The sequence below is a fragment of the Panthera leo genome, chromosome B2, assembly GCF_018350215.1.
Source record: "Panthera leo isolate Ple1 chromosome B2, P.leo_Ple1_pat1.1, whole genome shotgun sequence".
NCBI lineage: Eukaryota > Metazoa > Chordata > Mammalia > Carnivora > Felidae > Panthera > Panthera leo.
In genome coordinates this window covers 17,459,717-17,478,004 of record NC_056683.1, presented here as the reverse complement: position 1 = coordinate 17,478,004, position 18,288 = coordinate 17,459,717, and the positions used below count along the sequence as shown (strand labels likewise).

Genomic DNA, 18,288 nt, shown 5'->3' with positions numbered 1-18,288 from the left:
TCGGTTCAGATGGACAGCCACTGCTGAGTGAAGATTTGCTTCTAGTCTCTCGGGAAAGGGAATATATCGACTACTGGATCAGCAGATATCAAAGTTTTTTTGTTTGCAACCCACAGTAAGAGATATCTATTTAGGCTGTGATTCTGTACAAAAGTAAGTCTCATAAGTAAAATGATACCTTTACTCTATGAAACGTACTCCGACATTGTTATTCTATTGCAATCCATTAAAAAAAAAAAATGCTTCTCCCAACTCGTGAATGACTGGTGACCTGAAAGTTTGAACTGGAGGACACTTTCAGCTTTCTGTCTTTTTGGTTTTGATTACTTTTCCCCAACAAAATGTCAGAGGACTGTATTGCCTTTAGATTCCTAACACGTGTACTTTTTTTTTTTTTTCTTTCTTATTGTGTGAGATGGAAAGTCGGAAGGTGGGACCGCAGCACAGCCTGAACGGCAGACAGGACCTGCCCCGTCTTTCAGGAGCAATTCTATATGACAGCAGGTCCCAGTTTGATTTTCTTCCCCATCTACAACATGACTACATGTCTGATTCTTGGAATTTTATGGAGGCAAGCTGGAGTGTTCTTTCCGCCCATAACCAGACACCCCTCCCTTACACAGGCAGGGTAGTGGATGGGTTAAGAGCTCGGACTTGGAGCTCACTGTCTGGCCTGCACCTTGGCGCTCCCATTTATTGGCTATGCAACTTTGGTCTAGCTAGACATTTAACCTTCCCTGCCTCAGCTTCCTCATCTATAAAGTGGGAATCATACTAGTTTTTGCCTAGCGGAATAGAGGTGAAGATTAAATCTTAAACATCGTAAACAAGCACAATAGGAATGTTATCAGCTACTGTTAGTCAGACTTCAACTAAGTTACAGTGCAAAGAGTTTGAGCCTAATTTTGCATTTTCATGATAGGGTAAAAAAGTATTGTACTGACAAGTGCTTTTTGAACAATGGCTTGAAAATTGTGACGTGAGCTATGACAAGTCCAATAAAAGTGTCTTCAGTCATCACCAAAGGCAATTCTCCCCAGTCTTGATTCAAACGGACCTTCAAAAACTTCATCAACTGATTGACGAACTATCCTGGGGAAAAAATATTCTACTAGAAATGAAAATTTTTGTAGTAGAAAAGGGAGATCCAGTAAAATGTCACATTTCTCTGGCAATGCAAGTGTCAGGACTTTATTGTTCAAATTGAAGGATGCAAACTCCATTCTGTGTATCACCAAGGAAAACGGCATGTGATTTAGGAATTCATTTCTTTTGTATTAGTGCCTCTCTCTGTTGTTGCCCATTTTTCTGATAGGCAGAAATAGCTGGGGTATTTATAAATAAGATAGGCTGAGCTGTTACAGGAAAGAAGCGTGATATGTTATGAACTGAATGCTTATGTCCTCCCAAAATTCATACCTTACAATCCTGCCCCCAGGGCACCCGGGTAGCTCAGTCGTTGAGCATCTGACTCTTGACTTCAGCTCAGGTCATGATCTCACGGTTCATGAGTTCCAGCCCCGTGTTGGGTTCTGCGCTGACAGTGAGGAGCCTGCTTGGGATTCTCTCTCTCTTCCTCTCTCTGCTCCTTCCCTTCTTGCTCTCTCCCTGTTTCTCCCTCTCTCCCTCTCTCTCAAAATAAATAAGTAAACTTAAAAAAAATCCTAGCCCCCCCCCCCCCCCAAATGATGGTATTAGGAGATGGGGCTTTTTGAAGGTGATTATATCATGAGGGTGTAGCCCTCACCAATGGGATTAGTGCCCTTGTGCAAGGGACCCCAGAGATCTCTTTCTCTTTTTTGGACATATGAGGACACAGTGAAAAGACAGGCTTCTATAAACCAGAAAGTGGTCCCTCACCAGACACTGAATGTCCTGATCCCTTGATCTTGGACTTCCCAGCCTCCAGAACCGTGAGAAATAGATGTCTGTTATTTAAGCCAGCCGGTCTGTGGTATTTTTGTTACAGCAGCCCAAACAGATTAAGACAGTAACCATTACAAATGTTCAATCTATTACCTTGTGAAAGTAAGAGTATCTATCTTTAAATTCTTTTTAACGTTTATTTATTTTTGAGAGAGAGACAGAGAGCAGGTAAGGGAGGGGCAGCGAGAGAGGGGGACAGAGACTCCAAAGCAGCTTCCGGGTTCTGAGCTGTCAGCACCGAGGCCACCGCGGGGCTGGCACTCACCAACCCTGACATCGTGACCTGAGCCGAAGTCAGATGCTCAACTGACTGAGCCACTCAGACGCCCCCCTCTCTATCTTTTAAAGTTCTAAATTGTTTAGCCTATCCTTAAGAAAACCTAACAAATTGACCTAAACAGCTACAATATCTTTTCATCTGTACAACTGATTATTCTATTTGTCGTGGGAATGAGAAGACCAAGAAAGCAAGGATCAGCCACACGTACCCTCTTGCTAGTGACCAGCTGCTACAATCTGTATAGATAAAAATCTATTACTATAGTTAGCTAAGTTGCCATAGAGAAGCTGGTGTGTGTTCCATGCCTAACTATAACTTAAACCACTTCTAAAAATGGAAGCATGCTTATGTGGATTTCCATGAGGTCAGAACGAGAGGAGGAGACAGTGTATTCGAAATGAAGATATTTTTCCAAGGAAGGTCTAGAGGGAAAATTTGAACTCTTACCTCTCCCTGGTTCCCCACATTCACAGAGCTTGACTTTCTTAGTGATAGCTCTTGATCCCATCCTCTCCTTTCCCTCCCTGCCTCCTCCCCATGCCCTCGCTTTGGACTTCATTAACCCAAAGCTGCACCTCTTTGGCCTCCTTGATGTCACCTTGAGGCTTGCAGGTGAGGTAAGATTCCTCCTCCACTCTCTTAGGGTCTCCAGATCGGCCTAAGAATTAAGCTGACAGGAGGCAGATTGACAGGAGAAAAGCATACAAGTTGTATTTAGAGATTTTACATGTACATGGGAGCCTTCACAAGAAAAATGAGGATCTCAAGAAGCAGTCAGGGTCCATGCTTATAGTTTGGACAAAGGGCAGTCAATTGTGAAAACGGGACAAGACAAAGGCGCTGGTCCAGGGAAGTTGATGGTGGAGAAGTGGCCAGGAAGATAAGGGTTAGTTTAACCAGGTTTGTTTATACAGATCTCTCTTGACCTCAACTCTCCGCTCTGGTGGTAAGAATGCCTTCCTTCCTCTTGGTGCAGGGAGGGCATCTTTCCCATGGGAATTTTATCTTCTGCTTTCATGAAGAAAAGGAAGATCAGTGTGTCTTTCCTGTATATGCTGTCTCTCCTGCACCTTTAATTCAAAATATCAATACGATATGCTGGGGCGCCTGGGTGGCTCAGTTAAGTGTTGGACTCTTGATTTCGGCTCAGGTCAGGATCTCACAGTTCATGGAATCAAGACTTGCATGAGGCTGGGTGCTGACAGCACGGAGCCTGCTTGGAGTTCTCTTCCTCTCTCCCTCTCTCTCTGCCCCTTCTCTGTTCACACTCTCTCCTTCTCAAAATAAATAAATAAACATTAAAAAAATATATATTAATATGCCAAAGTGGGCCTGCTGGGCCTAATCTTCCCCCCCTCCCAAGATTTCTAGGTATACTCTTTTATTGTTTTAAAAATGTTTATTTATTTTTGAGAGAGACAGAGTGCAAGTGGGGGAGGGGCAGACAGAGAGAGAGAGAGGGAGACCCAGAATCTGAAGCAGGCTTCAGGCTCTGAGCTGTCAGCACAGAGCCCAACACAGGACTCAAACTCACAAACAGTGAGATCATGACCTGAGCCGAAGGCAGATGCTTAACCAACTAAGCCACCTAGGCGCCCCTCTAGGTGTAATCTTAAAAACACTACTTTGATCCTGTCACCTTCTTTTCTTATACTTTCATCCCTTCCTTCGCTTTCACATTCCCAAAGTGGCCTGACTGCTCTCATGAGCAAACTCCACACACCGCCCCCGCCCCCCCCCCCCCAGCCTGCCCTGGAGCTCCTCCTCTGAATGTCTTTATCTAGACGTCCTGCCATCACGATCCAAATCCAGCATGGCAAATGTCACCTTGTTCCCCAAGTCAAAGATTTCTGTTCAAGGTGCTGACTTTCATTAAGTCACTTGGGGTCACGATCTGGAAGTTATCATCAGCTGTTTGTGTGCCCTGAGCAGAACAGATAACTCATGGGTCCTGTCTCCATAATGTTGGGCCCTTCTGCTCTTTCTTTGCTATATCCTCTGTTCAGTTCTTGTGGCTTTTTGCCCAGAGGAGTGGAATGTGAAATATAATACATTGAGAACGTAAAAAGGAAATATAAGAAAGTAAATATTTTTATTTGAAAGAGAGAGTAACCTTTCCTAATATTTACTACTATAAGGATGCTGAGGCCCTCACTTGTCCTTATGCTATATGATCACATGTCAACTAGAGAAACAGGCAGTAACCTGAGGGCATAGTAGGGGCTCCACTTTTGGCGATCACTGTGTGCTACAGTTTCTTTGCTATGAGTTGTTTCCGATGGGCTTCATTTTACGTAAAAACAAGAATTAAAAAGAATATGTCCTCATCAGAATGGCCGGCAAATATTTTGTACCACACAGGAGTTTTCTGATTTTCTCTTAGCAAACAATTATGCATTATTTTCTCTTAAATGTTGGCGTCCAGGTTGGGTTCCTATGAAGGACATTCTGAGACACAGCTCACAAGATGGTAATGAAGGGCATGCCCTCAGTTTGCAACATGAGTAGAAGGCAGAATAAGAAGGAAGCAGGACTGATCAGAAGGAGAAGTCAAGTTGCACCGCAGGCCAATGACTTGGGCTGACCCCACAGGAGCTCTGGAGCTAGAACGGCTCTTTCAAGTTGTCTTGAGTTGTGTTCAGATGGCCAGATGTTTGTATTCGTGTGTGGATCAGTCGCTGGTTGTGGACAGCCTAGGAAGGGGTGGGCAAGCCAATCCCTGAAGTGCTCCTTACAGCTGGAGCTACAGTGTGGCACCGTGAAGGGGGTACACACGGGTGGCAGGTCGGTGTCATCCCAGAAGCCAACAATACAAAGTTTGCTGGTCTTTTCTGCAACGAAATGATAGAGTGGCTGTCTATAGTATAGTAGGTAGCTGACAGTTTGGAAAAACAGCCACATCTAATCTGTTTCCTCAAGATAAAGAGGATGTCTTAATAAAGGAGAAAGTAGTTACTTTGAAAAGAAGTGCACATGATGGACAGAATATTTTGAAAACACATCCACTGTTCTATGACTTACTTGTCAAAAACTACACAGTTGCATCACTCACAAACTTGAAACCAGATTTTTTTTCACTTGTCGCCAATTTTCCCAAGAGTCCTCATGGATTTTTAAGTTATTTATAAAAATAATAAAAATGCACCATCTCCCAATGAGTGCTCGAGAACAACTAACACGGGAAGGATGGAAATTTACTAACTGAATATTTACGGAACTCTTTGTATTATAAATGGATGGGGTTGACAAATGTGTATCCCCATTCAGAAAGTCAGTCAGAGATGCTCTGCTTTCATTTGGATCTCCGGATCTTTCTGAGGCATCTCTTACAATTATGAAAAAACATTAGAATGAATTATAAGGTGAACTGAACTTAGATCATTGAGCTGCTGAACCTAAAACATTAACCCTTTCAAAAGATCTTCTTTATTGTAATGAGGACTGGTGATTGTTAACGGGTTGAATTGTGGCCCACAAAGAGATGAGTTGAAATCCTCACCCCCGGTATCTCAAAATGATTTTATTTGGAAATTGGGTTGTTGAAGATAAACTTCAGTTAAAATAATGACTGGGTCCTTATAAGAGAAGACAGAAGCACAGAGGGAAAACAGCCTTGTAAAGAGGAGGCAGAGATTAGGTTTACGCTGCCTTAAACCAATGCATGCCTGGGGCTGGAAGAGACATGGAAGGGTTCTCCTCTAAAAGTGTCTGAAGGGGCATGGCCCAACCAACTCCCTGATTGGGCACTTCTAGCTTCCAGAACTGTGAGAGAATATATTTCTGTCATTTTAAGCTACCCAGTTTGTGGTACTTGGTTATGGTACTTGGTTACTAAACAGTGGTGTTAAAATGTTTTCTTACCATTAGGCATAACATTTTGAAAATTTTAATATTTTTTTGGTCTCTATCATATTGTAAGCAAATAAATATGTATTAAAGGTGTGCTAATTTTTTTTTTTTTAATTAAGAATGGCAAACAACAATTAAAAAAAAGCTTGAGTATGTGCTGGAAACTGTGTTCGAAAATTGTAAAAATAACTTGAGTCCGAGAATGGTGAGTTTCTTAATTTGTTTCTGCCAGGCCTTGGGGCTGTAGTAATCCAGGATTTCCTTAATCCAATTTCAGGATTTGAACTTTTCTGGGTCAGCCAGATCAGGCAAAGCTGACCCAGGCTGCCTGTTTATTTTTGGTTCCCTCTCACTCCTGTGGTGTGGCTTTCTGATTTCTCAGCCCCACGGGCCTGGTAGTCTTCCAGCATCCTGAGCCCGGGACTCCAGCTTTGCTCTTGTCCCCAGAGCTCTGGGAAGAACTGCTCAGCATTCTCTTCAGGACCTCCCCGTTGCATCTCTGGGTAAAAGACCCCTTAAATGCCAGCTCTTGGTTCTGGATTTCCATTTCTGTCTCCTCTCTGATCTTGGACTGGTTATTCTTCATTATGTTATTAGTGTTTTTGACATTTAGAGTTTCTCTCAGCTCAGATTTTTAAGTTGCGTTCTGCCAGAGGGTCGGCCCTATTGATCTTGTTGGAGAAATGAATAAAATACTGCACCAAAGATGGCCGATGGGACTAAAACAAACTCTGGTCTCTAGCTTAGACACCCTTCCTCCGGTTCTTCTTCCTTTGTTTGCTGTGCGCCTGAAAACCCCCACAGATATGGAAGCTAACAACTATAAATTACCCTCCCCACTTGCATCCGGTGCTCAGATCTTAGGAGAAATGGTCTCCTCTGAGCCCGCCAGCGTTAAATAAATCTCCGATCCACCAAGATCTCCGAGTGCCCCTTGGTTTTTCCGCCAGTGTTCCAGCCTGGTTCCGTAACATGCTGTCTACCATTACCAAAAGGACAATCAAAAAGAGTTTAGAGAACACTCTTCTAGACTATGCCCATGATCTCTTAACATCTTCAATCCCCTTCACCCCCAATCTCTCCTCCACTCAGCTGCCAGATCAAAGTTTTTAAGACATTTCCATCAGGTTATTTCCCTGTTCCAGAAAAAAAAAAAAAATCCTCAATGACTTACTGTACTGTGGTTTAGCTAAGCTGGAATTTCCTAGAATTCCCTTTCCTGTACGGTTCTGGATCAGTGTTGGCCAACAGAGACATTTTTTTGTCCTTTTGTCAAATTGTATTTAAGTTCTAGTCATTTAGCATACAGTGCAGTATTGGTTTCTGGAGTAGAATTCAGTGATTCATCACTTACAACACCCAGTGCTCATCACCACAGTACCCCCCTTAATGCCCATCACCCATCTAGCCCATCCCCCACCCACATCCCTCCATCAACCCTTAGTTTGTTCTCTATTTTTAAGAGTCTCTTATGGTTTGGGGTGCCTGGGTGGCTCAGTTGGTTGAGCGACGGACTTTAGCTCAGGTCATGATCTCACAGCTCATGGGTTCGAGCCCCGTGTCGGGCTCTGTGCTGACAGCTTCGAGCCTGGAGCCTGCTTCGGATTCTGCATCTCCCTCTATCTCTGCCCCTAACCCACTCGCATTCTGTCTCTGTCGCTCTCAAAAATAAACATTAAAAAAAAAAAAAAAAAGAGTCTCTTATGGTTTGTTTCTTTTCTCAACAGAGACATTTTGAATGCTGTTTGGGAGGAAGAAATGAAGCAGCTGCCACATTATTTTTTTAATGCTCTGATGGCCAGTGGTAGGTGCCAGGCACACTGTCTCTGACCTGCAGCTAACCCACCTATTGTCATGGGGAAACAGCCAGCTGCAGTTCCTCCACCTGCACAGTTTAATGGTGTTGTCCCCTCCCCTCTCCCCAAATTCATGTCCACCTGGAATCTCAGAATGTGACCTTATTTGGAAAGAGGGTCTTTGCAAATATCATCATCTATACTAAGATGAGGCCCTTCCAGATCAGGCCCTACATCTGATGACTCGTGTCCTTATAAGAAAGCCACCTGAAGACCCAGAGAGACAGACACCTAGGGAAGAATGCCTCGTCCAACCCCTAGATGGCTTCTCTTACCATCACGGGTGGCACTGAGGATGGAGGTAGGGAGAGGAGGATGTGGGTTCTCGTTAGTCCTTCTGGGTAATAGATGTCGGTCCCAGTTTGCCCTTGCCCTTATTCACGTCCAATTTTCCTTCTCAACGGCTGGGCTAGCAACTGTAGGATCAACACTGGACATGGAGGCAACTGCCTGCATACATGGTCTACCACTCACACAACTGCCTTTAATTCTTATAGTAGTTGCCTTATTCCATATCGCCACACATGGTGGTTCTGCTTCTCTGATCAAACCCTCTTCCAAATTAAGTAAAAATGAATTGGATGAAACCAATTGGGCTGCTCTGTTCCTTCTATTATATTAGAATACGTTAGGTTATTCATTAAAATTAATAGCTAACATTGACTGAAAACCTCCTAAGTGTAGGGCACTATGCTAAGTAAGCGCTTTGTAGCAACACATTCAATTCTCAAAACAACCCTATGAAGAAGGCACTGTTAATATGCCTATTTTACAAATGTTCACAAATATTACAATGTTTACCAATGTGGAAGTGGTTTAAACTTTTAGAGAGATGAACTAATCCAACCAAGTCAGATTTCATACCCAGAGTCTAATTACAGAACAGGAGTTCTCAGCCACCATATTATACCTCTACTCCCAGGTCATTAGAACTGAAAGGAAATGTATATTTTCTGTGGAATCTTAAGGACCCTGACCCTCCCCTGTATATACTCACAAAATGCATTTGAATGACTTCAAGACTTTGCTCATGTCTTTTCCATCTTCCCCTTTTCCTGAGAACCTGCCTGATGGCATCTCAGTCTTGTGGTCCAATGGAAACAAAATGATCTTTTAAATCAGACCGACCTGAGTTTGGATGTCGGCTCTACCATTTACCTACTCCTACATTTTTGGATTCCCTGAGCCTTGATCTGATCTGTAAAATTCCTGTTACAGGTACAATAATATTTCAAACAGTCACAAATATATATGTCTGGCTTCCTCTGCTAGACTGTAGGTCTTCAACTTTTTAAAAACTATAACCCACAGTAAGAATGTATTTTGCATTGTAATTCAGTTCACACACACATACACACACACACCCACATACATAGTTAACTAAAACAAGTTTCATGAGTAGTGCTTGCCCTTAGTACTTGTGATACACAGTGGTATCTTCTATTTTATTCTATTTTTTAAGGTACCTATCATGATTCATTAAACTGATTTCATGATGCACAGAAGGGTCAGTGTTGAAAAAGGCTGAGCCAGTTTGAGTTCTTTTATGTAAGGGAGCATATTTTATCTATTTTTTTTTAATGTTTTACTTATTTTTGAGACAGAGAGAGACAGAGCATGAGCAGGGGAGGGACAGAAAGAGAGGGAGACACAGAATCCAAAGCAGGCTCCAGGCTCCGAGCGGTCAGCACAGAGCCCGACGCGGGGCTCGAACTCACGAACTGCAAGATCATGACCCGAGCCGAAGTCGGATGCTTAACTGACCGAGCCACTTAGGCGCCCCTTTATCTATTTTTTAAAGTTTATTTATTTTGAGAGAGAGAGAAAAGGAGCAGGGGAGGAGCAGGGGTTGGGGGAGTGGGGGAGAGGGAATCCCAAGCAGGCTCCATGCTGTCAGCACATAGCCTGATGTTGGGCTCGATCTTACGAACCGTTAGACCATGACCTGAGCTGAAATCAAGAGTTAGAAGCTTAACCAACTGAGCCACCCAGGTGCCCCATACTTATTCTATTTTTGTATGGCTACTGGCAAGCTCAGTACCTGGCACAAGGAAGTCTTTGGTAAACACTTAATTTAGAACTAGGTTTTCCTTGAGGGCAGGAATCTTAGTTTGTATCCATTGCACAGTTAGCATAATCCTTTCCACAATACTTAGAAATCAAATGACTAAAATTCAGGCTTACTACCATGCTTTAGAGATAAAAAATTTGGACCAATCAATATCTGACAAGCACCTACTAAGTGGTAATACATACATGCTGAATTCATGACCCCTTTTCTTAGTTATCTTAAAAACAGCATGGGATTGCTGAGACGGAACAATGAACAATGTGGTTCAACTGAGAAATTAAAAAAAAAAAAACCAACAGTAAGACATGTGGAGGCCAAACGTCACCTTTACTAATAATAAAGACTAGGTCAGAGAACACATAAAAATGTGAGAGCCGGTCAGGCCTGCTAATTAAACCCTAAGTTGAGGCAATGCTGAACTAGTGTGGCCCTCCCTATGCTGAAAGCCTACACAGTTATGAGGCTTAAGGCAGCTCACACCCTAGAGGAATGTGGGAGGAGCCAAGCTCAGCAAACCCACTTTATTTCTCCTAAATGCACCAATTAGATAAGTCACTTCTCCCTGGACCAGGGACACAGGGAATAAAAGAGCACAGAGAGACTGGACCTATTATTACCAATTGAGCTTCCTGCCGTATGGAAGGAAATGGCAGGGGAGGAGTAAGTGTTCTTTTCTAAGCATCAGAATGTATATATGCATATGTGAAATATTAAATACTATATATGTGTACTTTAAATGCTAAATATATAATAATATAAACAATCCAAGGAATATCATAAGGTAAGTACTTAATTTATTTCTGAATATAGTTTATGCCAGTGTTTCTCAATGCTGACTGTGCATCAAAACGTAGAGGATGTTACACAGTTACAGACCCTCTGTACCTCCCTCCCCACCTTTCATATGCCTGACATGAAACCAGAGAATCTGTTCCTAAAACTTCTTGGATAACTCCAACGTGTAAGTAAGGCTGAGAACCACTGGCTTAGAGGAGCTAGACGGACAAGTGACTGGAATAGGAAACCAGGAGGTCTTACTGCATAGACCTCCTCTTACTGAGGAGGAAATTGGACCGACATCTAAGGATAAGTAGGTCAGAAAGGAAGGGGCGGAGCATTTTATACAGGGATGAGAACAGGAAGTAGGAGGGCTCCAGAAATGACTGTGGCTCAAGAGTAACCTCAAGACCCTATACCTGAAAATCCTTACAGAATTAATCCTTGAAAATACAAATCAATGCTAATATAGCAAATGAGGGACCCATGGCAGCATGATTTAGTGGAAAAGCCCTTGGACTTTTGAGAGTTAAGAGACTGGTTCTTGGTTGTGTGATTTTACCCAGTCACCAACTACAGCCTTTGCCCAGGCAGTTAAGGATTGTTTGTAAAGACAAGAGTCCGTAAAGCATTCTGGGGAGATGGCTGCATCATCTGACCTTTCAAGAAAGGGCACATTCATTCACCTAGAAGCCCAGGCTACAAACCCAGAAATCATGTTTGATTTCTTTTCCTCACCTGTTTTCACATCTAATTAATGTATCAGCCAATCCCGATGCAGTTCTCCTTCTAAAACATATCCTAAATCTTTCCACTTTTCACTGACTCCATTGATTATGACCCTTATCATATGATTAGGGTCATAATCAATGGAGTCAGTGAAAAGTGGAAGGATTTAGGATATATATATATATATATATATATATGATTAGGAAAGATTTAGGATATATATATATATATGATTAGGGTCATAATCAATGGAGTCATATATATATATATATATGTATATATATATATATATATATATATATATATATATATATTTTTTTTTTTTTTTTTTTTTTTTTTTTTTTTTTTCCTGGGATTACCCCAGAGTTTTGGGTTAATAGGTCTGGCTGAAGTAGGTCCTGAGAACTTGGAGTTCCAACAAGTTCCCAGGTGATGCTAATGCGGCTCTCATTCTTTGAGAGCTTTAGAGCAATGGTTAACCACGGGTGCACATTAGAGTCACTGGGGAGCTTTTAAAAAGTACTATGCTTGGCACTGACCTCTAGAGATTGAATCATTTGGTCCGGCCATTTGTAAGTTTTAAATCTCCCTAGGTCATTCAGAATGTGCACCTGGGGTTGAGAACTACTACCAAGGTCTAGAGGAATGGCTGTTTGTTTGCTCCTTGTGGTTTCTGTACTAGTTGCTCCTGTTACCTAGTACACTCTAGGTATTTCCATAGCTGGATCTTTCTTGTCATTCAGGTCTCAGATTAAATGTCACTTACTCAGATAGGGCTTCTCTGATGCCCCCCAATCTAAAATAACACCCTTATCTTTACCCCATTGTCCTGCTTGTTTTCATTATAAGAATTAGCGGTTTGAGATTTCCCTATTTATGCTTATTGTCTGTACCTTCCAATATAAGCATCTTGAGTATAAACGCCTTGTCTCGTTCACTGCTGTGTTGCCAGCATTTACAAGAGTGTCTGGCATCTATTACTTACGTATTCAATACACGGGAATGGAAAATAAAAAGCTTTAAATTCTTCCAGTTCTTGTGTTATTTCAACTATTTAATTGGATTTTAACACATAAAATATTTATGCAATAGAATTAGACCATCTATTTTTTAAAAAAAATCATTTTTTTTTTTCGCAAATGCATCATAATTGCACTGGATTCATTTTCTTCATAGGAACCCTGTATTAAATCTTCCGCAAAGTCATTATCCCATAATGTATTTTCATATGCAGTATTTGTTCATAATACTGCTGCTTAGGGAATAGTTTACAGAGTGAGACAGCTAGGTTATGGCCAGGATATATTTTTTTTATTTTTTTGGCCAGGATATACTTATTAAATCAAGAGATTTCTGCTCAGATTTTGCCGGCTTGTCTTTGGAGACAGAGAACAGGAAAGGAATTCGTGGAATGGAAAGGTACTGCAGGAAGCAACAGAGTGGCAGGAAAACGGGAAGGCTATTTATGGTACCCTCTAAAAGTGGGCTACGTATTTATCCTCTCCTCTTCGGGGGGCGCCTCTTTAACGAGTGACTATAATGGGGCGGAATTGAGGAGATTTGATTGCAGGTAGAGACAGAGTACTTGAGATGATTAAAAACTGTCTTGTTTCCCACTGATTTGTTCAAGCCATTGCGGCAAAATCTTCAGCTCTGGGTCCTACGTAGCTTGGTTTCAAGGAAGCCCCTGAATTAAATTTACAACTCAGGTGAATTAAGGGCTAAGCAGATGTACTGAAGTCCCTCGCGCACCATTTTTGAATACATTACTCATGAAAACATAGACCAACATCTGTTACAGGAGGAAAAGGGAGATTCCGTTCTCTGGCTCGCCTGTCTGGCACTGACGCGGGTATTTCCTCAAAAGCCCAAGTATCCAACGTTTCCTCCCAGCACTGGGGCTAGGTCCACCTGCAACCAGTTTTCCAGGCAGCTGCCACCGCTTTCTTCCCTTCTTCGTGCTTCGTCGATCATGGTTTTAAGGAAAAACGATTTCACGTGTGGAGTAATGGTTGCGATCACCCTGGCGCTGCGCAGGAGAGGCAGCCAACTACTCGCATTCCGAGAACACCAACCCGCAGTCGGTAGACGGAGGCGGCGGCTCGAGAAAAACCGAAGGCAGAGGGGGCGGCGGGGAGGGTGAAGCAAAGCTGCCAAATGGGCGGTGCATTCTGGGAGTTGTAGTGTCCGCGGGGCGGCCTCCTTTAGCCTCCACCGGGCTCTGCACTCCATCTCCCAGCCGGCCCCGCGCCGCGGAGGAGACGAACGGTGGGCGTGCTCGCTGCTGGGCTGCTGCTGGGGGAGGGGACTGGGGTCGAGAAGCTGCGGCGGCCGCCTTCGGGAGACGTTAGGCGCCGTCCGCGCCGGCTGAGGGACCCCCCCCACCCCCACTCCTCTCGTACCACTCCCCGGGCGGGTGACGACGAGGGTCGTGTGTCCGCCGCGCGTCCCCGTGCTCACCCTCTCTCCTGTCCCTGGGCGCGCGGCGTCCGCCATGGAAGCACATCCGGCGGTCGCCGGAGTCTCCGGGCGCCGCGTCCTCGGCTCCCCCGAGCGATGAGAGGCTAGAGGCGCCTCTCTGCGCGCTCCGCGGGCCGGGGAGCGAAGGAGGGTCCGCCGGGCGGGCCGGCCGCTGTGCCCGCCCCAGCGCCGCCCCGCCCCGCCCCCTGGGGGCGCTGCCGAGGGGCGTCCGCCGCCCATGCCGCCCCGGCGCTCCGCCGCCCCCGGCGCCCGCCGCTGAAGCCCAGCACGCGCCGCCGGCCCGCCCGCGCCCGCCGCCCCGCAGCCCGCCTCCGACCGCCGTCCTCTCCCCAAGATGTGGCACAACGTCGGGCTGACCCTGCTGGTGTTCGTGGTCACGCTGCTGATCGTCCTGCTGCTGATGGTGTGCGGTGAGTGGGGCATCCGCCGCGGGGCAGTTCCACACGGCGGTACACACGCCCGCGCGACTCGGGGTGCTCGCTTGTTTTCTCTGTCCCTGTCTCTTTCTTTTTTTGGTTTTAAATGTCGTGGATGGACAAGTGTCTTAAAATCATCCGCTGCCCACGTCGCTCGGGGGAGATGTGCCCCTGACCCAGGACAGGCCCTCTGGCATCCTGGAGAGGGAAAGAACAGGTTCCAGGGCTGGGCATCCTGACTCGGGGTTAAACCAGATACTGCTTGCTTCTCGGGCAGCGTCTGCTCCTGATTGCCGTTCTTACCACTGTCTGCCCAGATTTTAACCTTGGCCTGCATTCGAAGGTGAAGTGATTGGTTTTTCCTTGTCCTTTTTTTTTTTTTTAGAGGTTCGGGCCCTGATGATAATGAGAACTTTCCGTTCCTTCATTGAATCAGGGGGTGGGGACAGAGTTGGGTATGAAACCCTCCGTGAAATTGTTTACTTCGAGTTCAGGCTCAAACTAGATTCCCGACAGAAATGTCTAGGCTAGGCAGAACTTAAAAAAAAACCCCGGCTATATTAAACTTCCAGGGTCAGGTAACCTAACTCTCAGTTTTGTAATAATGGTGCTGTTTAGTTTGCTGTGATTTTTTGACTTTCTTGGGTTGAGACGACATAAAACTTTCTTCTCAGGGTAATATTAGCGTCATTTTAGATCTTCTTCACTTCTGTATGTACAGTAACTGATAACCACAGGTCTCTGAGCAAAGTGGCTGAGCGGTTGTGAAAATTTGGGAAGTAATTGAGAACCAGATGTCAGTGAGTTTAATTTTTCATAATTCCAGTATATTGAAGAATGGGTTCAGGTTGATGCAATAACTAAGCAGAAATAAAAATAAATACATTCATTACATGATGTACTAAATGCTCAGTATCAACTGTGTTTGGAGAAGATATGTGTGCACTTATGCAAATGCCTATATATGTATTTGGTTTTTTTTAATTTTTTTTTTTTTTTAACATTTATTTATTTTTGAGACAGAGAGAGAGCATGAGCAGGGGAGGGTCAGAGAGAGAGGGAGACACAGAATCTGAAACAGGCTCCAGGCTCTGAGCTGTCAGCCCAGAGCCCGAGGCGGGGCTCGAACTCACGGACCGCGAGATCATGACCTGAGCCGAAGTCGGACGCCCAACCGACTGAGCCACCCAGGCACCCCTGTATTTGTTTTTATATACGTGTGTGTATATTTTTAGTTTTCTTGCTTTAGGAAGGAGCCGGAGTTAACAGCCTTTCTTTTCTGATGATAAAACAATTGAAAAGCCTTTCTCGGTTTCCTGCTTGCGACGTCAGGATTTGGGGCTAATTGTAGATACGTGAGATTCTGGAAGTAAAGAAAAGCAGATCTGTGTGGTTTGTTTGCAGGTGGGGAAGGAGGAAAGCATGCAAGCATATGCTTTCTTTTCCAATCTGAAGATGTGAGCTGCCTGCAATTGGGGATGTGACACATAGACTATACAAAACCTTGGGTAGAACGTTTGCCCAACTGGGGGCATCAAAATTCCCGATTGTTACTACATCATACTTGCTCTCTCAGCTCCGGAGAGCTATTTAACTTTGATTTTACTCATTTTTCTGAAAATATCTTGCCTTTGGTTTCAGAAAATAATTGTGGAATGAGAGGTGAGGTGTGGTAAGTAAAAAAGAACATCTTATTTTGATTGGAATGGTCCAGAACTAATAATAGCTTTATGAAGAAGTAATTCAAGCACTTTTTTTTGTTGCTGTTGAGAGAGCTAATGATGCTCTAGCTTCATGGTTTGACTAGGATGGACCTGGGGGGCTTGGGGAGGGATGAGAGGTTGGGGGGAAGGATCTGACCAGACTTGAGGCTCGAGAATCTCAGGCCTTGTATTAGTTTGCAGGGATGCCATAGCAAAATACCACATACACTAAACAACAGAAATTTATGTTCTTACAGTTCTAGAGGCTAGAAGTCTGAGATCAAGGTGTCAGCAGGGTTGATTTCTTCTGAGGCCCCTGTCCTTGGCTTGTAGACGGCTGTCTTTTCCCGGCTGTCTTTTCCCGGTGTTCTCGCGTGGTCTTTTCTCTGTGTGTGTCTGTGCCCTAATCTTTTCTAGTAAGAAAGCCAGTCATATTGGATTAGGGCCTCACCCTTATGAATTCTTTTAACCTTAATTAAGTCTCTAAAGGCCCTATCGCCAAATACAGTCAACATTGGAGATTAGAAACCTGTGACTGTCCCAAGAAACTGGTAGCCTACTTTATTTTAAAACTCTGACTGGCTCTTTCACATAGTGAATTCTGATGTTCAAATTTCAGGTTCCTGGGGAGGTTTTCTTTCTCTTGTCTGTATTGGTTGTATGTACTTTTTTGCCTCTCATCCACGCTAAAGTGTTTTCCACTACCACTGTCCACTGAAGTGGCCCTTGTCAAGGTCAGCAACAAATGGTCTCCGTATTACCAAGCCCATGGTCACTGGTCACTTAGTCTTAATTGTATTTAACCTCTCATACTCATTCCATATTGGTGAGCATTTCTTCTACGAAGTATTTCTCTTGGCTTTTGTACACTATACTTTCATAGTATTCTTCCGACCACAGCGCCTAATTGTTTACCTTTTTCCTGGCTTCTCATCCCCTAGAATTTCTTAAATATTTTGGATCACAGTCTCTGATAGGAAATACATTTTACATTATTCCCAGTACATTTATAAGTATACAAATTACATATGCCAATCTGTTTATTTATATACATTTATCTATCTCACTATCATCTTTCTGTCTCTGAAATAAAAATTTTATGGACTAGTACTTGCCCTTACTCTGTGAAATAATGCATGCTATTTTCTACTATATTTCTGTATTATAATACAAGTATGTATTTCTATTCCTTTTTCCTTCTGGTCTTTCCCTATGATAACCTTATCTAGTCCTGGAGATTTAAATATTAACTGTAGCTAATGACTCAAATTGATTATCTCCAGCTCTCACTTTTTTCCTGCACCCAAGGCTCATGCATCGAATAGTTTTTCTTTAAATTTTTTTTTTTTTAATTTTAGAGAGAGAGAGAGAGTGAGCTGGGGAAAAGGAAGGAGAGAGAGAGACTGAGAATCGTAAGCAGGCTCTATGCTTAGCGCTGAGCCTGATGCAGGGCCCCATCCCACGACCTGTCATGACCTGAGATGAAATCAAGAATCAGACGCTCAACCAACAGAGCCACTCAGGCACCTCAAGTATTTTTTCTTTTCTTTTTCTTTTTCTTTTTCTTTTTCTTTTTCTTTTTCTTTTCTCTCTTTCTTTCTATTTTTGAAAGAGAGAGAGCAACCGTGAGCTGGGTAGGGGCAGAGAGAGAGAGAGAGAGGGAGAGAGAGGGAGACAGGATCCAAAGTCAGTCATGACCTGAGCCCAAGTCAGACGTGTAACCAACTGAGCCACCCAGGCGTCCTCCCCCCGCCCAAATGTCTTTTCTTAATAGCACACTTGGATGTCTAAAAAGAATCTCAAACTTAACACATCTAAAACAGAACCCCCCCCCCTTTTTTTTAAGTTTACTTTTGAGAGAGAGGGAGGGAGAGCATGCCAGGAAGAGAAGGAGAAAGGATCCAAAGCAGGCTCTGCGCTGTCAGCACAGAGCCTGATGTGGGGCTGGAATCCACAAACCATAAGATCATGACCTGAGCCGAAATCCAGAGTCAGCTGCTTAACTGACTGAGCCACCGAGGCACCCCTTCTCAAGTGTTTTTAACAAAAGAAGCAGTTTCAAAAGTCAATAGCACTAAAGGCATAAAGTAGTTCCCTTCAGTCCTCTGTTTCACTGTTTTGCCTATTTACTTTCATATTCGTAAATAATTTATTCATAGCTAGTTCTTGATTTTGCAACTTAGGCATTATTTATTAACCA

General features: G+C 43.7%; 1 protein-coding gene across 1 annotated transcript in view; it reads left to right on the top strand.

Annotated features, from left to right (window-relative positions):
- Positions 1 to 14,225: 14,225 nt before the first annotated feature.
- The window catches only part of SMIM13 (small integral membrane protein 13), a 28,001-nt gene continuing 23,938 nt past the window's right edge, over positions 14,226 to 18,288 (top strand). The window contains exon 1 of the mRNA XM_042937908.1: positions 14,226 to 14,379. Coding sequence (XP_042793842.1) covers positions 14,304 to 14,379 — 76 coding nt within the window. The 5' untranslated portion in view covers positions 14,226 to 14,303. The remainder of the gene's footprint in view (positions 14,380 to 18,288) is intronic.